At 43.5% G+C, this 19882-nt stretch overlaps 1 protein-coding gene across 4 annotated transcripts in view; it reads right to left on the bottom strand.

The window, feature by feature from the left end:
• Positions 1-463: 463 nt before the first annotated feature.
• Positions 464-19882, bottom strand: part of tmem104 (transmembrane protein 104) — an 87655-nt gene continuing 68236 nt past the window's right edge. For 3 of the 4 annotated variants that reach the window (XM_033044427.1, XM_033044424.1, XM_033044425.1), the window contains exons 9-10: positions 7254-7347; positions 464-2440 (exon numbers count right to left, since the gene is read on the bottom strand). In XM_033044427.1, coding sequence (XP_032900318.1) covers positions 1686-2440; positions 7254-7347 — 849 coding nt within the window. In that variant the 3' untranslated portion in view covers positions 464-1685. The remainder of the gene's footprint in view (positions 2441-7253; positions 7348-19882) is intronic. The other variant, XM_033044426.1, reaches the window with a different exon arrangement.

Genomic DNA, 19882 nt, shown 5'->3' with positions numbered 1-19882 from the left:
CCTTTTAAGAAAGGAGGGAGAGAAAATGGGGAATTACAGATCAGTTAGCCTTACATCGGTAGTGGGGAAGATGCTCAAGTCCATTATTAAAGATGTAATAGCAGTGCATTTGGAAAGCAGTGACAGGATCGGTCAAAGTCAGCATGGATTTATGAAGGGGAAATCATGCTTGACTAATCTGGCAATGAGTTCCACAGATTCACCACCCTCTGGCCAAAGCAGCAGCAGTAATAATCATTGTTCCACACCTTGAACTTCATAGCATCCTACAACCACCACACTTGTGCAGTTCATTGCGCATGAGGGATGCAAATGCAGTGCGAGTGGTCTGACACTTCCACTAAACGGCCATGCCTGGCCAGTTGTCATTGTGGCCTTATTACTGGTCTCGGTAGGGGACACGTGAAGGTTTACTGAATCGAGAGAGAATGTTATGTTCACGATTGACAACAAGGCACACAAATAGGTTCCAAATACTTTACTGTACAATTAGAACAGGGGTTGCAAACTACACATTGTTTTTCAGCATTCAATACCAAAACCTCTCCCTTTCACCCAAAATATATTCATAGCTGTTGTTTTAAACTTCCCACGTAAACATGTTGCACCTTGCGACCAGCAGTGGAGTGAAGGTCAAGGCAATACGGCAAGCAAGAGCAGAGGCAGACGACTAAATGGCCAACCCATAGCAGCCTGCTTGGTTCATGGTACAGCCAGTCTGGCAGCTTGGAGAGAAGCACCCAGCAGGGTCAGCATCCTTTGCCATTCACACATCCCAGCTTCTCCAAATGGAGAGAGTTCAAAAATAGGCACAGCTGAATGGTCGGAGTAAACAAAGCATGTCTCCTCACAAACAAGAGTACAAGGCACCTGAGGAAAGGTGAGCGGTGGGATATTGGGAGAAGTGGGGGCCCAGACCCTCGATTATTAAGGGCAGGAGGTTTTAACAGGAAGGCAGACTTAATTTCAACATGTAGATTTCATGAAGAATACTGCACCAGGAGCAACCTGCACTTCCTGGCAGCTCAGCAGACAGGGGATACTGGAGTTTGTACATTCTTTGGAAAACATCTTCCCTTTACACCCAAATCAGTCACAGGTCAGTAAACAGGAGCCAGGATATATACAACAATGTTAGGTCGATGTCACTTCAGTTGGAAGCTGCTTCATCGCACAGATATGCACCAGATGCTTTATGGATTGTCACATCCTACAGCTTTTACAGCTGAGGGTTTAGGCTATACTGTCTGCAGCCATCTTGTTTGATTGTCATCAATAATTTTAACCATAAAGAAATGTTCTTGGTTTACAAGAACATTCCTTAGTCATAAGAGTATAATGCAGACCATTAACTGACACATTTAAAACGGGACCAGGACAGCAATAAGTGATAATCCAGGCTTAATACAGTACATGATTCCCTTTATGAAAAACTTCTCACTTCATTTATAAATTTCCCAAATCTAAATCTGATGCCATTTATTGCCAAACTGCCAAAGTCCCTTCTGGTGGGGAGGGAAAAGAAAATTACACATTGATTTGCAAAACAGCAAATGGCTAGCGTAATATGATCCTGCAAAATCTTCACATTTTAGCCACAGTGAAGGCATTCATTGATGCAACGGGAGCAAATGAGGGCTTTGAATAGGCTGTGCAGGTGTCTTTTCAGACAGTTTAAGTGCTCATTAGATGGTTTCCGATAGTACAATGTTAGTGGTTACAAATATGAAGCAGGACACAGACCACACGAGTACAAACACGACCCAGAAAGTGTGCTTGAAGGGTGAGCGGTGCTTATTCTGAACATCATTTCCAAAGACTAGTTCGACATCCTTTCTGCTGAAGTGGACCAGGCAGGCAGGGATGATGTACTGAATGCCAGTGCCGGCATAAGAACCAGTGATGCCCACAAGAGTCTCCAAGTCATGGGTGCAGAATGCCACGAGTATGGCAGGAATAATGGTGATCAGGGGAAAGACTATGCGGTCGATCAGCCACGGATACATTCCCCCGTCCCTGTGAAAGACAGTTTTCCAGTTATTACGCAAGGTGACTGCAATTATTGGAAAGTTTGTGCTGATTGTAAAAACTGGGAAGAGTCCCAAGAAGTAGCGGATAAAGGGGATGCTGACGACATCACAGTTGCTCGTGAAGTTGAGGGTGTACATGTCCTTCAGGTTACTGAAGCAGAAGATGGCGGTGAAAGATAGGAGGCTATAGAAAGCTAGGATGAGCACATAATCAACCAGGACCAGTGTGTTCATGTGCTTCTTCTTATTGATGGGAGTAATTAGTGAGGGCAGAGAATGCTGACACATGAAGGAATAGACGCACACACCAAACAAGTTGGGGATTCCAGAGATGTTGGCAATCGGGGGGTGGCCCTCTCCTTTTCCTTTACTGATCCTGATCAAAGCCAGAATGATCATGATTATAAAAGCTGAAAAATCAAGGAAATAACAGTCAGATAATACAACATAAATTTAACACAACAAAAACAAAAGCCGGAAGTCCTGGAACATTGAAGTCAGGCAGCATCTGTAGACAGAAACAGAGTTAAGGGCCTGACCCACTTGGCTCGCAAATTACACGACCTCATGGTCGCTTGAGGCGTACGGGCACCGTATGGCCGCGTGGGGCCGGTCTCACTTAGAAGCGCGGAGAGGTATGGAGTTGTGCGGGGCTGGTCCCGACATCGCGCGGGGCTCCGAAATTCCTGCAGTGACAGAAATCTTCGCGTGCCAACGGCCTGTCGGCCCGCGTACACACGCAGGCACATTGCGGTCGTACGCAAGGCTTGACATCGTACACAGCATCTTGACGGCGTACGCCTAGCGCATGGCGTTGCGTGATGACGTCACCGCCCGACGCCGTGCGACACCCAAATTCAGTCGGCCCGACTCCTGCCCAGCTGATTTGTAAGATGAGGGCTGCTGCTAACAGAAGTCTCTGTTGCTGTTGCAGCAATGCAGTCTGCATCTCTTCCACGATGATCATGGAATAGCAGCCAGCAACCCCCTTTATATGCGTAAATGAATTAACGTGCGAACTTAGCGCGACCTCCGCTTCCGGTTGGTCGCGCCAAATGCACGCAATCGCATGCAAGTGGGACAGGCCCTTTAATGTTTTAGGTGTGTCACATCACATTAAAATTTAAAACACGAGTTCTCCAGAAAGTGGCTAAAGTTGATCGCTCTGGAGTCCTGCCAAGATACTTGCAATGGATGCATGGAAGCCCAGCAACTTACACCATCCTAGTCACTTGACAAAGACTTCAGGGGCAAATTATGGCTTCAACGCACTAAGTCTTGCACTTCACCTCGTCCACACAGAAGATCACTCTGGCCACATTCACAAGTGGAAAAATCACCACCAATGCGAATCTAGCCCCATCTATTCATCACATACAGTCCCTTCCATAATGTTTGGTACAAAGACCCATCATTTATTTATTTGCTTCTGTACTCCACAATTTGAGATTTGCAATAGAAAAAAAATCACATGTGGTTAAAGTGCACATTGTCAGATTTTAATAACGGCCATTTTTATACATTTTGATTTCACCATGTAGAAATTACAGCTGTTTATACATAGTCCTCCCATTTCAGGGCACCATGATGTTTGGGACACATGGCTTCACAGGTGTTTTTAATTGCTCAGGTGTGTTTAATTGCCTCCTTCAAGCAGGTATAAGAGAGCTCTCAGCACATAGTGTTTGCTCCTGTCGTTCATCACCTTTGGAAACTTTTATTGCTGTTTATCAATATGAGGACCAAAGTTGTGCCAATGAAAGTCAAAGAAGCCATTATGAGACTGAGAACCAAGAATAGAACTGTTAGAGACATCAGCCAAACCTAAATTTATGCTTACCAAAATCAACGAGAGCACTGGTGAGCTTACTAATCGCAAAGGGACTGGCAGGCCATGAAGACCCCCACAGCTGATGACAGAAGAATTCTCTCTATAATAAAGAAAAATCCCCAGACACCTGTCCGACAGATCAGAAACACTCCTCAGGAGTCATGTGTGGATTTGTGAATGACCACTGTCCACAGAAGACCTCATGAACAGAGATACAGAGGCTACACTGCAAGATGCAAACCACAGGTTAGCTGCAAAAATAGGATGGCCAGGTGACAGTTTGCCAAGAAGTACTTAAAAGAGCAAACACAGTTCTGGAAAAAGGTCTTGTGGACAGATGCGACAAAGATGAACTTATATCAGAGTGACGGCAAGAGCAAAGTATGGAGGAGAGAAGGAACTGCCCAAGATCCAAAGCATACCACCTAATCTGTGAAACACAGTGGTGGGGGTGTTATGGCCTGGGCATGTATGGCTGCTGAAGGTACTGGCTCACTTATCTTCATTGATGATACAACTGCCGATGGTAGTAGCATAATGAATTCTGCAGTGTATAGACACATCCTATCTGCTCAAGTTCAAACAAATGCCTCAAAACTCATTGGCCGGCAGTTCATTCTACAGCAAGACAATGATCCCAAACATACTGCTAAAGCAACAAAGGAGTTTTACGAAGCTAGAAAATGGTAATTTCCTGAGTGGTCAAGTCAATCACCTGATCTGAACCCAATTGAGCATGCCTTTAATATGCTGAAGAGAAAACTGAAGGGGACAAGTCCCCAAAATAGGCATAAGCTAAAGATGGCAGCAATACAGGCAAGGCAGAGCATCACCAGAGAAGACACCCAGCAACTGGTGATGTCCATGAATCGCAGACTTCAAGCAGTCATTGCATGCAAAGGATATGTAACAAAATACTAAACAGAGACAAATAATGCTGGAGAAACTCAGCGGGTGACGCAGCATCTATGGAGAGATGGAGTAGGTGACGTTTAGGGTCGAAACCCTTCTTCAGACTGATGTCGGGGGGGGAGGGGACTTTCTACATGGTGAAACCAAAATGTATAATAATGGCCTTTATTAAAATCTGACAATGTGCACTTTAACCACATGTGATATTTTTTCTATTACAAATCTCAAATTGTGGAGTACAGAGGCAAATAAATAAATGATGGGTCTTTGTCCCAAACATTATGGAAGGAACTGTATGTGATGAATAGATGGGGCTAGATTTGCATTGGTGGTGATTTTTCCACTTGTGAATGTGGCCAGCCTAATGTTTGGCTGATATCTCTAACAGTTTTATTCTTGTTTCTCATAATGGCTTATTTGACTTTCATTGGCATAACTCTGATCCTCGTGTTGAAAAACAGCAATAAAAGTTTCCAAAGGTGATGGAAAAACTGGAGGAAAGACTAGGTGCTGAGAGCTCTCTTCTACCTGCATTAAGGAGGCATTTATACACACCTGAGCAATTACACACACCTGAGTACGTAGGGGAGTCCTGCTGCATATATTAAACCATTTCTGATGTTCAAATAAGTTGCCAAATGTTAATAACAAAATAATCAATTTTAAGAGTCTGAAGGGCTTAGACTGGGGGGAGGGGGGGGGGGGGGGGGGGGGGGGGGGGGGAGAGAGGTACTGTCAGTGGCAAAGGATTAAATTGCTTGGAATACATGAGATTGATGTCAGTAATTCAGCATTAATGCCAGCACCTGCTCCACATGAACCTCCTTCCATTGTTTTTCATTTAATTATATTGATATAATCCTTAATATCTTTCTCCCTTGTGTGTTTGCTAATGTCTCATTAAATGCATACAAACTCCAAAATCACCTGCAGTCCCTTTCTAATTTCTTCCAATCCTGAAACATTAACTGTTTCTCTCTCCACATCCTTAAATTCTGCAGATTTATAACCTTTCACTACCATTAATTTCTCCAATACTCATTTCTATGAGCTCCTTTCCCCCCACCATCTCCAGGGTTTCTGCATCTTCTTTCCTGAATATAGACATTTGCTGTTTCTCTGCCATTTCTGCATAGCCCAATGCAAGTTCTGTCTATATATGGGGGGGGGGTCACATTAACTTTAGCTAAATGTTTTATTACTTATTTACAGAAGATTTTAGAGTCTGTTTATTGTTTCTTGCTAGATTACTCATTCTATTTCCCTTTCCTTGTCAGTGCCTTGGTCTATTTTAAATCTGAGATTCTCCTAATCCTTAGGCTACGGATTTTTGATGTCAGCATTGTCCTTTTAGCTAATTGTATATCTGACAAAGGATGAGGGCAGAGATCCTCAAGGCAAATTTTAGAGAGCTAGGAAAGCACTAAAAATTGGACGACAACAAATTGTTCTTGACTGGTGCTAGGGGACTGTAGTAACAAAAGCAAATGGGTGCTGGTGGGGCTTGGTGGGAAGGATGCCTCAAGGGAGTGACTGATACCATGGTGCTTCGACCAATAAAAATCACATCTCGTCAGTATTGGTGAAGGGGGAAGAGTGCAATTAATTGGGCGGACATATGGTCAAGAGACTGCAGCACTATGATTGGAGTAAGGAAAGTGCATGCAAGGTTCAGCTATAACGGTGTTACACAGGATCAGACGGAATACACTGCAGTCACCAATCTCCGCGTGCTTCCTTAAAAATGATGACTGCGGCCAAAAGCAGCAGGACTGATACCAAATATACCTGGATACAAGGTGTTTGGGAAATATAAGCAAAGAAAGAAGTATGCGGCTGTGACAGTTTTGATTGACATTAGACAGAAACAATGTCCATGTAAAAGTAAAAAGGTAATAAGAGAGGGAGTCGGGCTGATTTGTGACCAGGAATCCAGCTCCAGCAACACGAGAGCAACTCTGACCTTGGGGGTTGTTTGTGCGGAGTTTGTACATACTCCCTATAAACATGAGGGTGCTCCCATTCCTTCCCACATCAGTGACATGCTGGTTGGTAAGTTAAGCCATAGGTAGTAGGAGAACCAGGGTGGAGTTGATGGGCATGAAGGAGAGAATAGGTTTCAAAAAAAAGGAATGGAATTGGACTATGAGGTGGCAAAGATTCAATGGGCATAATAACCTCCTGTTGGTTAAAAATATATATCTCCGCCCAGAGATTTATTAAAAACTATCAAGTCTCCTAGAGGTTCAATTGAAGTGGCAGTCCCTGTGTTGCACCTCACTTGCATCACCCGAAAAAGCCATTCCAGTGGTTGACTTCTGTGGTAGTTATTCTTAAAAAAGTTGCTCCAGCAACATAAGCATAAATTGGCGTGTGTATTCCGGAGATCTCAAATGCTGCAATATACTGTGCGAGATCAATAGATCAAATCAAACAAGTGCTTCCTGTAGAAAAGTTTATTTTGTAACATAAATTCTTACCTATCCATCTCATGAGGGAGGTGATCATCTGGAGGTATTTCGTTTTCTGCACATTGAAAAAGGTGAACGGTCCAAGTAGCAAGGAGAAGGCAGTCTGCATGACAACAAAGTCAGAGCGATTAAGGCATAAAAAAAAAAAATGCAAGGTCAGAATCTATAACATGGTTCCATTATAAAGTGACACACAAATGCTGTAGATAAATAGGGCAATTAGTCAGATTCTAATGTAATTTATCACATGACGGTTCCCCAAATAGTGCCAGCAAACTGGTTCTGCTGTTTAAAACGTAGGTACTTTTTGACGCCAATGCTGCTACTAATACCAAAAGGTAACATTCCTGACAAAGTTTTATAGCATTGCCAAGGAGGCAGTGTGATTTGCTTTAGTTAGTAGATAAATCGCATCCTACAAGCATCACCACTGACCGTTGGATGATATGGCCTAACTTTTCAACTCTAATTTTAACAAAAATTGAAATAGATAACATGTAGCACATTAAAAATAAACCATTTAACGAATGTCACAAACTAAATAACTGCTGGTTCACCAACCATGCAGTATTCTTTCAGAGCTGCACTGAAAAGTAAAACACTTGGGTGATGCACTCACTGGAGTGGGATTTAAATCAAAGAGATTTGATTCAAATTAGTTTGTGGTTGAGAACCAGTAATAATTTTGCATTTACAACAGCGCAGTGTAATAAATGTCTCAAGTATGTTACAACATTTTCAAACTTTGACTCCAAATCACCAGCTGAGGGGTTTGGGGCATTGGGGGGGGGATTAAGGATTAGACTCGGAGGGACAGAAAGGACGAGGGAAGGATTATTCAAATTCAGGGCCCACGTAACAAAAGGCAGCAGCCAATACAGGAGGGATTAAAGCCAGAGATGCAACAAGTGGTGGAAGAAGTGATCTTGGGGACAAGAAGCACGGAGAAATAAGAGAGGGACTCGATCACTGAGGTAATGAAAGCGAGCATATCATCAACGCAGACTGGCAATTAATCTACCAGCAAGTAAGCAAGTATAGGGTTGAGGAAACGGGACTCGAGGAGCTAAAACAGAAGGACAATTATGCAAGTTTAAATATGAATGATGGATCCAGCTGGAAGTCACAGAAATATTGCCTGGCCACGATAAAGCCGAGCAATGACATTAGAAGTTAGAAGGTCAGAGTCGTGCTCATTACGTGGGTGAAGCTCCATTGCATTCAAACTCAACTTTACAGCTTTAATTACTAAATTCATTTACTGAGAGTGAATATATAAACATAACGTATTAGACATTAATAAGACTTAATAAATTCATTAAAAACTGAATTGCTGTTGTTTTTCACTAATCATTCAGTCTTCTCCTCAAATGAATGATGGGCAAGGCCACCGAGTTCCTCGAGGGTTTATATTCGGAATGCAAATGCAGAGACAGTACTCTAGAGCACATCAAATGCAGGTTCCATCAGTATTGAAAATGATATGAATTCCTGTTAGAAAATATTTTGAGATGCGAATAAGTACACATCACTAATGGCAGATGCAATTCACAACACTGGGGCTTTCCTTGCAACAAGTTTGGGTCTGATGTGGACAAATTCATCATAGTTAGTCAACAACTCCATGGCTGAAAGGGCAGAAGGACACAGATGGACCTTGCATCATTTACAAGCAATATTTCCCGAGTTGATATGGTTCCACACAGCAGGGAGGGAGGTCCACCTATCCATGTTCTCCACAGATGCTGCCTGGCCCATTGAGTTACTCCAATACTGTGCCTTTTTTGTAAAGAAGCATCTGCAATTCCTAGTTTCTCCAGTTTGCTGTTCTTCAGACTACAGCACAGCCAATGTCCAGGCTTATTAACATGATGCTGGTCACACAGACAACCAGAGACTGCCATCTAGAAGACAACGTGGGTTTATCCAGTGGGGATCAAAGCAACAGAGCTAACACCTGTGGCCACAGATTTAAATAAAGCAGGATATTTGAAATGAAAATCAACCTCATTTTCCTTCAGTCTTCACCCACGTAATGCTCAGTCTTAGCCTTCAAAAAAGGGAAAGTTGGATTTGGAGACACAGCAAGGAAATTAATCCTTTGGCCCATCCATTCAGCAGACAGGGGTGCTGCAGGTTGAAGCAGTTGATGTGAGGGAGAGACATCCTCCAACTAAGCCGTGCAGTTCAGGTCACTGTGGCCACAGCCAACTGTAGTAGCTGCACCCCTTGTGGCCAGGTCATTAACTGGGCAAACTAAACCCAAGCTTGCTCTAGGGCAAGCTACTACTTTTCCAAAGAAAAAAAAACTAACTGGAGAAACTTAAGTGATCAAGCAGCATCTTTGGGGCAAGAGGAATTGTTGATATCTCAAGTCTACAGATTTTGCTCCAGATTCAAATGTTTAGTTTTAGTTTAGTTTAGAGATACAGCGTGGAAACAGGTCCTGCAGCCCACCAAGCTGAGTAGTGATCCCCTGTACACTAGCACAATCTTACACACCAGGGACAATTTAAAATCTTTATCCAAGCCAATTAATCTACAAACCTGTGCATATTTGGAATGTGGGAGGAAACCGGAGCACCCAGGGGAAACCAATGTGGTCACGGGGAGAACGTACAGACAGCACCCTTAGTCAGGATTGAACCCGTGTCTCTGGCACTGCAAGGCAGCAACTCTACCGCTGTACAACAGTGTCTGAAGTCTCTTGTGCACCATCCTTTCCCCAGAGTCTCGAAGGGATGGAAACAGCAGAGCAACCACAACTGGAGGTATGTCTCTGATGGAAACCTCCAGGTTGCTCTAGACCCAGCGTGATATTTATACCAAACAGGGATGCAGCCTTTCAGCACGTAAAAGGGATCTGAAAACAATCTTTAAATCCTTTCATGTGCAGGGAGTAATAAACTATTGGCCAGTGTGTGATAGCCCAGACTGCTAAAACTTCACAGTAGCCAGTCAGGTAAGTCAGCAATTTCTTCATCAATATCCTTTCCCTGGCTGTGGCTTAGATCAAATCTCCTCCTATTCGGTGGGGGACCATCGCAATGGAAGTGACTTACCAATCAATAAATCATCTTCTGGAGAAACACAAAGTAAATGTCCTCCTTGCATCTTATAGATACTCAATTGAAAGCTGCGCAATTTGAATTCTATGTACTTCTTTAACTTCAAAGACGTACAAACAATCTGTAATAAGCAAAATAAGCTGTATTGTAATGGATCTGCTACAACTGCCCTCCGCTCATTGTTTCGGATTTTGATCCTCATTAGGCTAATCCTGCAGTAAATAAAACATACAGACTGATCAAGGAGAACCTTTGCCCTTGGGGTTGAGGGAGATAAAAGCTGCCTTCAAGAGCTATAAATTAATGGTCACAATATCAAATTTAACAGGTGCCTGCCCAAGGTGACTGTCCAATGCATCAGATTGAAGGTTTCAGTGAAGCAAACAGAGCTATTTAGCTATTAAGAAACAGGTGCTGGCCACAATTTAACAGAAGCCCGAGCCAACTGGTGGAACAGCAGGATTCTTGCGCACAGTGCGTGGAGAGGAACAGGCCTAGTGAAATAGAAATCAATGCTCCTTTCCACTGGCCCTGATACCTACTGGGTCCAAAAGGCAGCTTGCAGAATCTCAGTGAGAAATAACAGTTGTCAGAACAAAATCCAACACCATAAATAATGTTGAAGTCTTTGTTACCCGAATGCTAACTAAGTATTGAACTTCATATCACGTTTTATTATATTTCTGATGAAGACGACAACATAAGAAATAGAAGCAGGAGCAGACTATTCAGCTTGCTGTGCTGTTCTATAAATCAGTGCCATTTTATGGCTCCATGCACATATTCTAATATCTTCTAATATCCAGAAAACTAGCTGTCATATTTCTTCAGTATTCTAGCACAGGGTGGGTGAGAATGTAGGCCTAAGAGAATCTACTCGTACAGCAGTAGATTCTCTCCCTTTACTATTTCCTCAAACAATTCCAGCAGATCAGTGAAATGTGGTTTCTTTATCCATAGATGCATTCCAACTGCTCAATCCTATTACTCTTTCCAAGTATTCTGTTATTACAGGTGCACAACCTTTTATCCGAAGATCCAAATAACGAAAACCTCCGAATAGCGGACATTTTTTCGGTCCTTGAAGAAAGGTCCTTGAAAACGGTCACCGAGGGCGGCCCGCAGAGGTGACAGCGGAACCTCCGGTCGGTCCTCCAACAAAGGGGAACTAAATCCCCATTCATAAAAGAGAAGGTGAGAGTATATTGGGTGAGTGTATATTGCGCGGGAGGGTAGGAATCATTGTAAATCATTGCTTAAATGTTAGTCAGTTAGTTTGGTGGGCTTTTGGGGGGAACTAATTCTTAGTCCCTACCTGGTCGGAGAAGCGGGGAGCGGGCAATGCCTTACCGGGTCGCCGTGCAGTAAGCTCCGGACCGCTGTGCCGCGGCTCCCAACATCGTGGAGCTGGGGCTGTGGCCGGCTGCGCTGGATTTGGATTTGTAGCGCCGCGCAGCCAGGGGTAGAGTTCGCCGTGGTCGGAGCTACAACCGGCGCCGCCCGTGGCCGGACCACCGCAGCCCCAGCTCCACGATGTTGGGAGCCGCGGCCCACAGCGGTCCGGGCTGCGGTGGTCCAGCCACGGGCGGCGCCGGTTGTAGCTCCGACCACGGCGAACTCTACCCCTGGCTGCGCGGCGCTACAAATCCAAATCCAGCGCAGCCGGCCACAGCCCCAGCTCTGTGATGTGGGAGCCGCGGCACAGTACTGCACGGCGACCCGGAAAGGCATTGCCCGCTCCCCGCCTCTCTGACCAGGTAGGGGACTAAGAATTAAAGTTCCCCCCTTCACCCCCACCACATAAAATCCCTCCAAACTTACTGACTAACATTTAAGCAATGATTCCCCGGTCTCCGGGGAGGAGGCAGCCGCTCCAGACTTTCCAAGCCGCCAGCGCTACCTACCTAATCTACGCTAAAAATCTTCCATTCCGAAACCCGAAAATGTCCGATATCCGAAATGTGTCTGGTCCCAAGGCTTTCGGATAAAAGGTTGTGCACCTGGTACTTCAATGAAATCTATTTCTCTATCATCTATATGAAGCTTTGGAATCGTTATTCATCTCCCTATCCTCTTACATCAGGAGTTTACATTTGCTAACCTTCAATCTGCAGGAACATTTCCAGAATGTATAGAACGTTGAAAGTTGGTGACAATGCATCCACCACCTCCAACACCACTTCTTTCAAAACTCTGGGATGTAGATCTATTGATCCTTGGGAGTTATTGGCTTTCAGAGACTGATCAACTTCTCCAATATTACAATTTAATTAAATCTAATTTCTTTTTTCCACCAGTAGTTAACAAGAAATGGAAGAAAGAATATAATGATACAAGGATCAATAATAGAAACATTTAAGAGAAGATTAACGACGATGTTGCTATGACTCAATGGAATGAGCTTATCGGGAGAGGTTGTTGCCAGAGGCTGAGGGATGATCTTATAGAGGAGTATAAAATCATGAGGGGAGCTGATGGGGTGAATGCGGTCTTTTTCCCCAGAGTAAGGTAATCAAGAACTGGAGGGCATAGGTTCATGGTGAAAAGGGCTAAGATTTAATAGAAACTTGAAGGGTAACCTTTTCCACACTGTGGGTGGTGGGTATGTGGATCGAGCTACCAGAGGAAGTAGTTAAGGCAGGTACTATAGCATCATTTGGATGGGATAGGTTTAGAGAAATATGGGCCATTCGAAGGAAAATGGAACTCGCATGAATGGGGCAGTCAAAATGTAATAACAAGGAAGTGCAGATGTCGGTTTACTAAAGAAAGACACAGAATGCTGGAGTAACTCAGTGGGTCAGACAGCATCTCTGGAGAACATGGATAGTTTGAAGGGTCCCGAACTGTCACCTATCCATGTCTTTATTAGGGTACACAAAATTGCTGGGGAAATTCAGCAGGTGCAGCAGCATCTATGGAACGAAGGAAATAGGCGACGTTTCGGGCCGAAACCCTTCTTCAGACTGATGGGGGGTGGGGAAAGAAAGAAGGAAAAAGGGAGGAGGAGGAGGAGCCCGAGGGCGGGCGGATGGGAGGGTGGGAGGAGACAGCTAGAGGGTGAAGGAAGGGGAGGAGATAGCACGGGCTAGCCAAATTGGGAGAATTCAATGTTGATGCCATAAGGACGCAAGGACCCCAGACGGAATATGAGGTGCTGTTCCTCCAATTTCCGCTGTTGCTCACTCTGGCAATGGAGGAGACCCAGGACAGAGAGGTCGGATTGGGAATGGGAGGGGGAGTTGAAGTGCTGAGCCACCGGGAGGTCAGGTAGGTTATTGTGGACTGAGCGGAGGTGTTCGGCGAAACGGTCGCCCAACCTACGCTTGGTCTCACCGATGTAAATCAGCTGACATCTAGAGCAGCGGATGCAGTAGATGAGGTTGGAGGAGATACAGGTGAACCTTTGTCGCACCTGGAACGACTGCTTGGGACCTTGAATGGAGTCGAGGGGGGAGGTGAAGGGACAGGTGTTGCATTTCTTGCGGTTGCAACGGAAAGTGCCCGGGGAGGGGGTGGTGCGGGAGGGAAGGGAAGAATTGACGAGGGAGTTGCGGAGGGAGCGGTCTTTGCGGAAGGCAGACATGGGGGGAGATGGGAAGATGTGGCGAGTGGTGGGGTCACGTTGGAGGTGGTGGAAATGGCGGAGGATTATGTGTTGTATTTGCCGGCTGGTGGGGTGAAAGGTGAGGACCAGAGGGACTCTGCCCTTGTTGCGTGTGCGGGGATGGGGAGAGAGCAGTGTTACGGGGTATGGATGAGACCCTGGTGTCAGCCTCATCTATGGTGGCGGAGGGGAATCCCCGTTCCCTGAAGAACGAGGACATGTCTTTATTAGAATGGGGCTTCTTGATTGGCATGGACAAGTTACTGGGGGCCTGTTTCCATGCTTATGATGTCTGCTCTGCTTCATGAAGGGCAAAAGGAATGTGTTGGCCTCAGGTACCGCTTCAAAGCTGCATGAATCAGTTTACACACACTAAATTTCAATTACTATAACCCACATTTAAAGGTGTAACGTTGACATTGAGCTAAGCCCTCCTGTCGATAGAGGCACCTTATCAACTGGCACCCTCTGGTGAGAGAATAACCCCCAAACGCAGACTGTCCTGGGAGCTTCAGTCTTGGTTGTTTGCAGAAGGAGCACTTTAGAAGTACCACTAGTACTTCTGAATCTTCTCATGGTAACGAGAGAGTTGAGAATCTAAAGTACTCAGTCAATAATATCACACTCTACACTTGGGTGAAAAAATCCGCAGTGATTCTTACAACACCATCGCTCTAACTAATTTCTTCAATCATTTAGCTGAGGTTTATTATGTCTAAGCATCAGATGGCACACAATGGAAGCATTCAATAATCTGATCAGGATATCTAGCAAGGTAATGGTAATGAGGTTTACATTCTAACTGTGATAATCCTCATCAACCATCTGCATGTCCACCTAAAAACAAAATCAAACCTTCCAACAGCAGAAAGCTTGCTGCCAAGGGGCTCCAGCTTTCAATTACACTTGTCTTCAGACACGGAAAGTAAACCTGGAATTCAAAGTAGTTTTCACTGGAGCTCAAGATTCAATTCACATTCTGTTTACACAAAACCATTGACTGAAAGCTATACATGATACCTCACATTTTTAGTTTTAAATAATTTCACATTTACTAGTTCTCACATGCAAAAGTCCAAAGGTTTAATTAGCAAAAGGAAACACAATATATTTAACGAATGTCTAAACAAAGCCCAATGCCACATCAGTGACAGACAAGTCTCTCCTGAGTTCCTCAATGAAAATCGTTCATTATATTAAAGGGCCATAGTAAATTCAGTGCTGTGGAGGACAACCTTAGCTTCTCTCTCCTTGCCACAAATCACTCATCGACAATACACCCTGCAGCCTCTTCAGACAATGACTTTCTTCGCATAGCAAGGTCAGAATTGGAAACACTACTCCAGATACAGTGCAAGCAGTGATTTATGAAGGCTTACAAGATCTTCCACGTCGTTGTAATAAAAAGGAACTGCAGATGCACATATGCCGGATATCAAATAATGATGAGACGGAGTACAGGAAGGAGATTGAGAACCTCGTATCCTGGTGTTGAGCCAACAACCTATCTCTCAATGTCAGCAAGACAAAGGAGATAGTGATCGACTTCAGGAAGCGAAGTTTGCATTCCCCAGTTGCATTGACAGTGCCGTCGTACAGATGGTTGAAAACTTCAAATTCCAAGTCAGTATCACCAGCAACTTCTCCGGGACCACCCATATTAAAGCAACAACCAAGAAAGCACACCAACGCCTCTATACAGATTGGCGAACAATGAGATCTAGTTAATATAGAGGCTGGTTTAGAGTAAGGCATGGAAATCTCATGATTGGCTAGAGGAATGGAGAAGTGGCAAAGAAAGCTGAACACTGTATCAAACACAGCAACAAATTCCAATGTCCCTTGAACTTGATAATAATAAGGGAGAGATTCTAGAGAACACAGTCAGGATTAACTTTGTATTGCCTAATGATCCCGGAATAGTGAGCATGTTTGGCAGGTGAGAGGAGACCATGACTGTGATTTGTGAGGTCCAGCTGGATGTTGTTAATGGCTCAGTTGCCAGCTAAAACAATAAAGATGCGAATAGCAAAACGGATGGCTTGGAACAGGTAGCAGCATGTCAATGGTCCTTGCACAGTTATTACAGTCTAGCACTCAACTGCTCCCTTTCAAACACCATGTCTAAATATGCTTTAACTCCTCCTGTTGCAAGTACATCCAGACACTAACCCTCTCTGCACAAGTTCTGTTGCGAGTCACCTTGCATCCACATTCTCTAGATCTTGACCCTTCCACCAATACAGTGCCCTCCATAATGTTTGAGACCCAAAAGACCCATCTTTTATTTATTTGCCTCTGTACTCCACAATTTGAGATTTGTAATAGAAAAAAAATTACATGTGGTGAAAGTGCACATTATCAGATTTTAATAAAGGGCATTTTTATACATTTTGGTTTCACCATGTAGAAATTACAGCAGTGTTTATATATTAACCCCCCATTTCAGGGCACCATAATATTTGGGACACAGCAATATCATGTAAATGAAAGTAGTCATGTTTAGTATTTTGTTGCATATCCTTTGCCTTACAACTGCTTGAAGTCCGTGATTCATGGACATCACCAGTTGCTGGGTATCTTCTCTGGTGATACTCTGCCAGGCCTGTATTGCAGCCATCTTTAGCTTATGCTTGTTTTGGGGGCTAGTCCCCTTCAGTTTTCTCTTCAGCATATAAAAGACATGCTCAATTCGGTTCAGATCAGGTGATTGACTCAAGGATTGACCATTTTTTAGCTTTGGAAAAACTCCTTTGTTGCTTTAACAGTATGTTTGAGATCATTGTCTTGCTGTTGAATGAACCGCCGGCCAATGAGTTTTGAGGCATTTGTTTGAACTTGAGCAGATAGGTGGTGTCTATACGCTTCTGAATTCATTATGCTACTACCATTAGCAGTTGTATCATCAATGAAGATAAATGAGCCAGTACCTTCAGCAGCCATACATGCCCAGGCCATAACACCCCCTCCACCAAGTTTCACAGATAAGGTTAAATGCTTTGGATATTGGGCAGTTCCTTCTCTCCTCCACACTTTGCTCTTGCCATCACACAAATATAAGTTAATCTTCATCTCATCTGTCCACAAGACCTTTTTCCAGAACTGTGATTCCTCTTTTAAGTATTTCTTGGCAAACTGTAACCTGGTCCTATTTTTTGCGGCTAACCAGTGATTTGCATCTTGCAGTGTAGCCTCTGTATTTCTGTTCATTAAGTCTTCTGCGGACAGTGGACATTGACAAATCCACACCCGACTCCTGAAGTGTGTTTCTGATCTGTCGGACAGGTGTTTGGGGATTTTTCTTTATTATAGAGAGAATTCTTCAGTCATCAGCTGTGGAGGTCTTCCTTGCCCTGCTAGTCTCTTTGCGATTAGCTAGCTCACCAGTGCTCTCTTTCTTCTTAATGATGTTCCAAACAATTGATTTTGGTAAGCCTAAGGTTTGGCTGATGTCTCTAACAGTTTTATTCTTGTTTCTCATAATCTTATTTGACTTTCATTGGCATAACTCACTTATCTTCATTGATGATACAACTGCTAATGGTAGTAGCATAATGAATTCAGAAGTGTATAACCTCGTGTTGATAAACAGCAATAAAAGTTTCCAAAGGTGATGGAAAGACTGGAGGAAAGATTAGGTGCTGAGAACTCACTTATACCTGCATTAAGGAGGCATTTAATCACACCTGAGCAATTACCTGTGAAGCCATGTGTCTCAAACATTATCGTGGCTTAAAATTGGGGGACTATGTACAAACACAGCAGTAATTTCCACGAGGTGAAACCAAAATGTATAAAAATGCCCTTTAATAAAATCTGACAATGTGCACTTTAACCACATGTGATTTTTTTCCTATTACAAATCTCAAATTGTGGAGTACAGAGGCAAATAAATAAATGACGGGTCTTTGTCCCAAACATTATGGAGGGCACTGTAGGAACAGGTTCTAAAGAAGCTTTTCTCAACATTTCAAAAGACCCTCTACCTCTGCCCCTAATATTACTATCCTGGCCTACATTTGAATAGTCAAACACTCCCATTATTACCACTCCATTTTCATTTGCACACCTTTTACTACTCTACAAATGTGTTCCTTGATCTGAAATTAAGGAAGCCTTGTTAACAGAGAGCACTAAACTGCCAAATTGTTAAAACAAAACCTTGGTACACTAACAAAGTCAGATATGGCTAAATTCCTATTGTTCCAGTTAACCTTGTGAAACCTACTTCACCACAACCTGCGACTGGTGTATGAAACTTGACACAGTTTGACTGAGAGAAATCTCTTCGCCACTAACAGATATATAGACCAGTTCGCAGGCATGAGTAGGAACAGTGCTGGAAAGCGAGTCAAATTACTTCATTCCAAGTTAAAAATGAAACAAAATTAGTTAGAAAATAATTGGATTGGACGGAGTCAAGTTTATGAAAGGGAAATCATATTTGAGAAATCTCTTGGAATCTTTTGTAGTTGGAACTAGCAAAATAGATAAGGGCAAACCAAGAGATAGGATGCATTTGGACTTCCACGTGGCCTTCAATAAAGTGTCATGCAGATTAAATATAGTTAGAGCAAATGATATTGAGTATAATATTCTGGCATGGATGAATGGATATAAAACAGCAGATTAAATGGGTCATTTGAGTTGGGAGCTTGTAACTAATGGGATACCACAGGGATCAGTGTTGTGGTCCCAACTGTTCACAAATCATAGTCATGATTTGGAGAGGAACAAGTGTAACTTAACCAAGTTGGTTGATTTCATAGCTGGGTACCAATTGGGTGTGATATGGATGCACGGGAACTGCAAGAAATGAAAGGCAGGTCAAGAGAATGGGAAAGGATAAAGTCGATGGAAAATAAGGGGGGGAATGTGAGATCATCCAGTATGTTAGAAAATAGCAAGGCACAGTGCTTTATAAATGTAGAGGTTGAAAAGTTCAGAGAAATCTGTGTCTTTCCATGCAAGTTATGAAACGATAAGCGAGCAAATGGTATATTGGCCTTCAGAGCTGAGGAGGTTGGCTCCAATTATATTGGACCGTAGAATGATTACAACGGAATATTATGCAGCGGTCTAGTAATGTGCAATGTGAAATAACGGTGTAAGATAAAGCCAGTAAAGTCTGATTCCTAGGAGTCAATATCATCAACTTTTCCTGGACCATCCATATTGAAGCAACAAATAAGAAAGCACACCAACGCCTCTACTTCCTTAGAAGTCTTAGGAAGTTTGGCATGTCCTCAACAACTCTCACCAACTTCTACAGATGCGCCATAGAAAGTATTTTTTCGGGATGCATCACAGTTTTGTTTGGGAACAGCTTCATCCAAGACAGCAAGAATTTGTAGCCAATTGTGAACACACTGGAGATGTTGTCAGTCTAAGACCATCACACGAAACAACCTCCCTTCATTGACTCTATTTATACCTCACGCTGCCTCGACAAAGCCACGTGTCGCACCCTGGCAACTCCACTCCCTTTTCTCCTCTCTCCCATCGAGCAAAATGTATAGAAGTGTGAAAACGCACACCAGATTCAGGGGCAGTTTCTTCCCAGCTGTTATCAATGAAGTGAATATTTCTACCAAAACTGGAGAGCAGTCCTCTAAATGTTATTTCCTTATCATGTATCTGTAAACGGCTCGATTGTAATCAAGTATTGTCTTTCTGTTGACTGGTTAGCATGCAACAAAAGCTTTTCACTGTAGATCAGTACAGATGACAATCAACTGAACTTGAACTGACACAAACCATCAACACAGCAAAACATTCCAAGGTGCTACACAGGAGTAATACAAAACATAATTTGATACCAAGCCATGACGGAAATAATTGGGTAGTTCACTTAAAAGCGTGTTCAAATAATTAGACCATGACGAGTATCTTGGAGAGCTAGGGGGGCTTTGGGAAGAAATAACGGTAGTTCAGTTGGTAGAGCTACTGCCTCACAGCACCAG

This window comes from Amblyraja radiata, chromosome 26 (assembly GCF_010909765.2).
Source record: "Amblyraja radiata isolate CabotCenter1 chromosome 26, sAmbRad1.1.pri, whole genome shotgun sequence".
NCBI classification, from domain to species: Eukaryota; Metazoa; Chordata; class Chondrichthyes; order Rajiformes; family Rajidae; genus Amblyraja; species Amblyraja radiata.
This window is presented reverse-complemented; position numbering and strand designations above follow the sequence as displayed.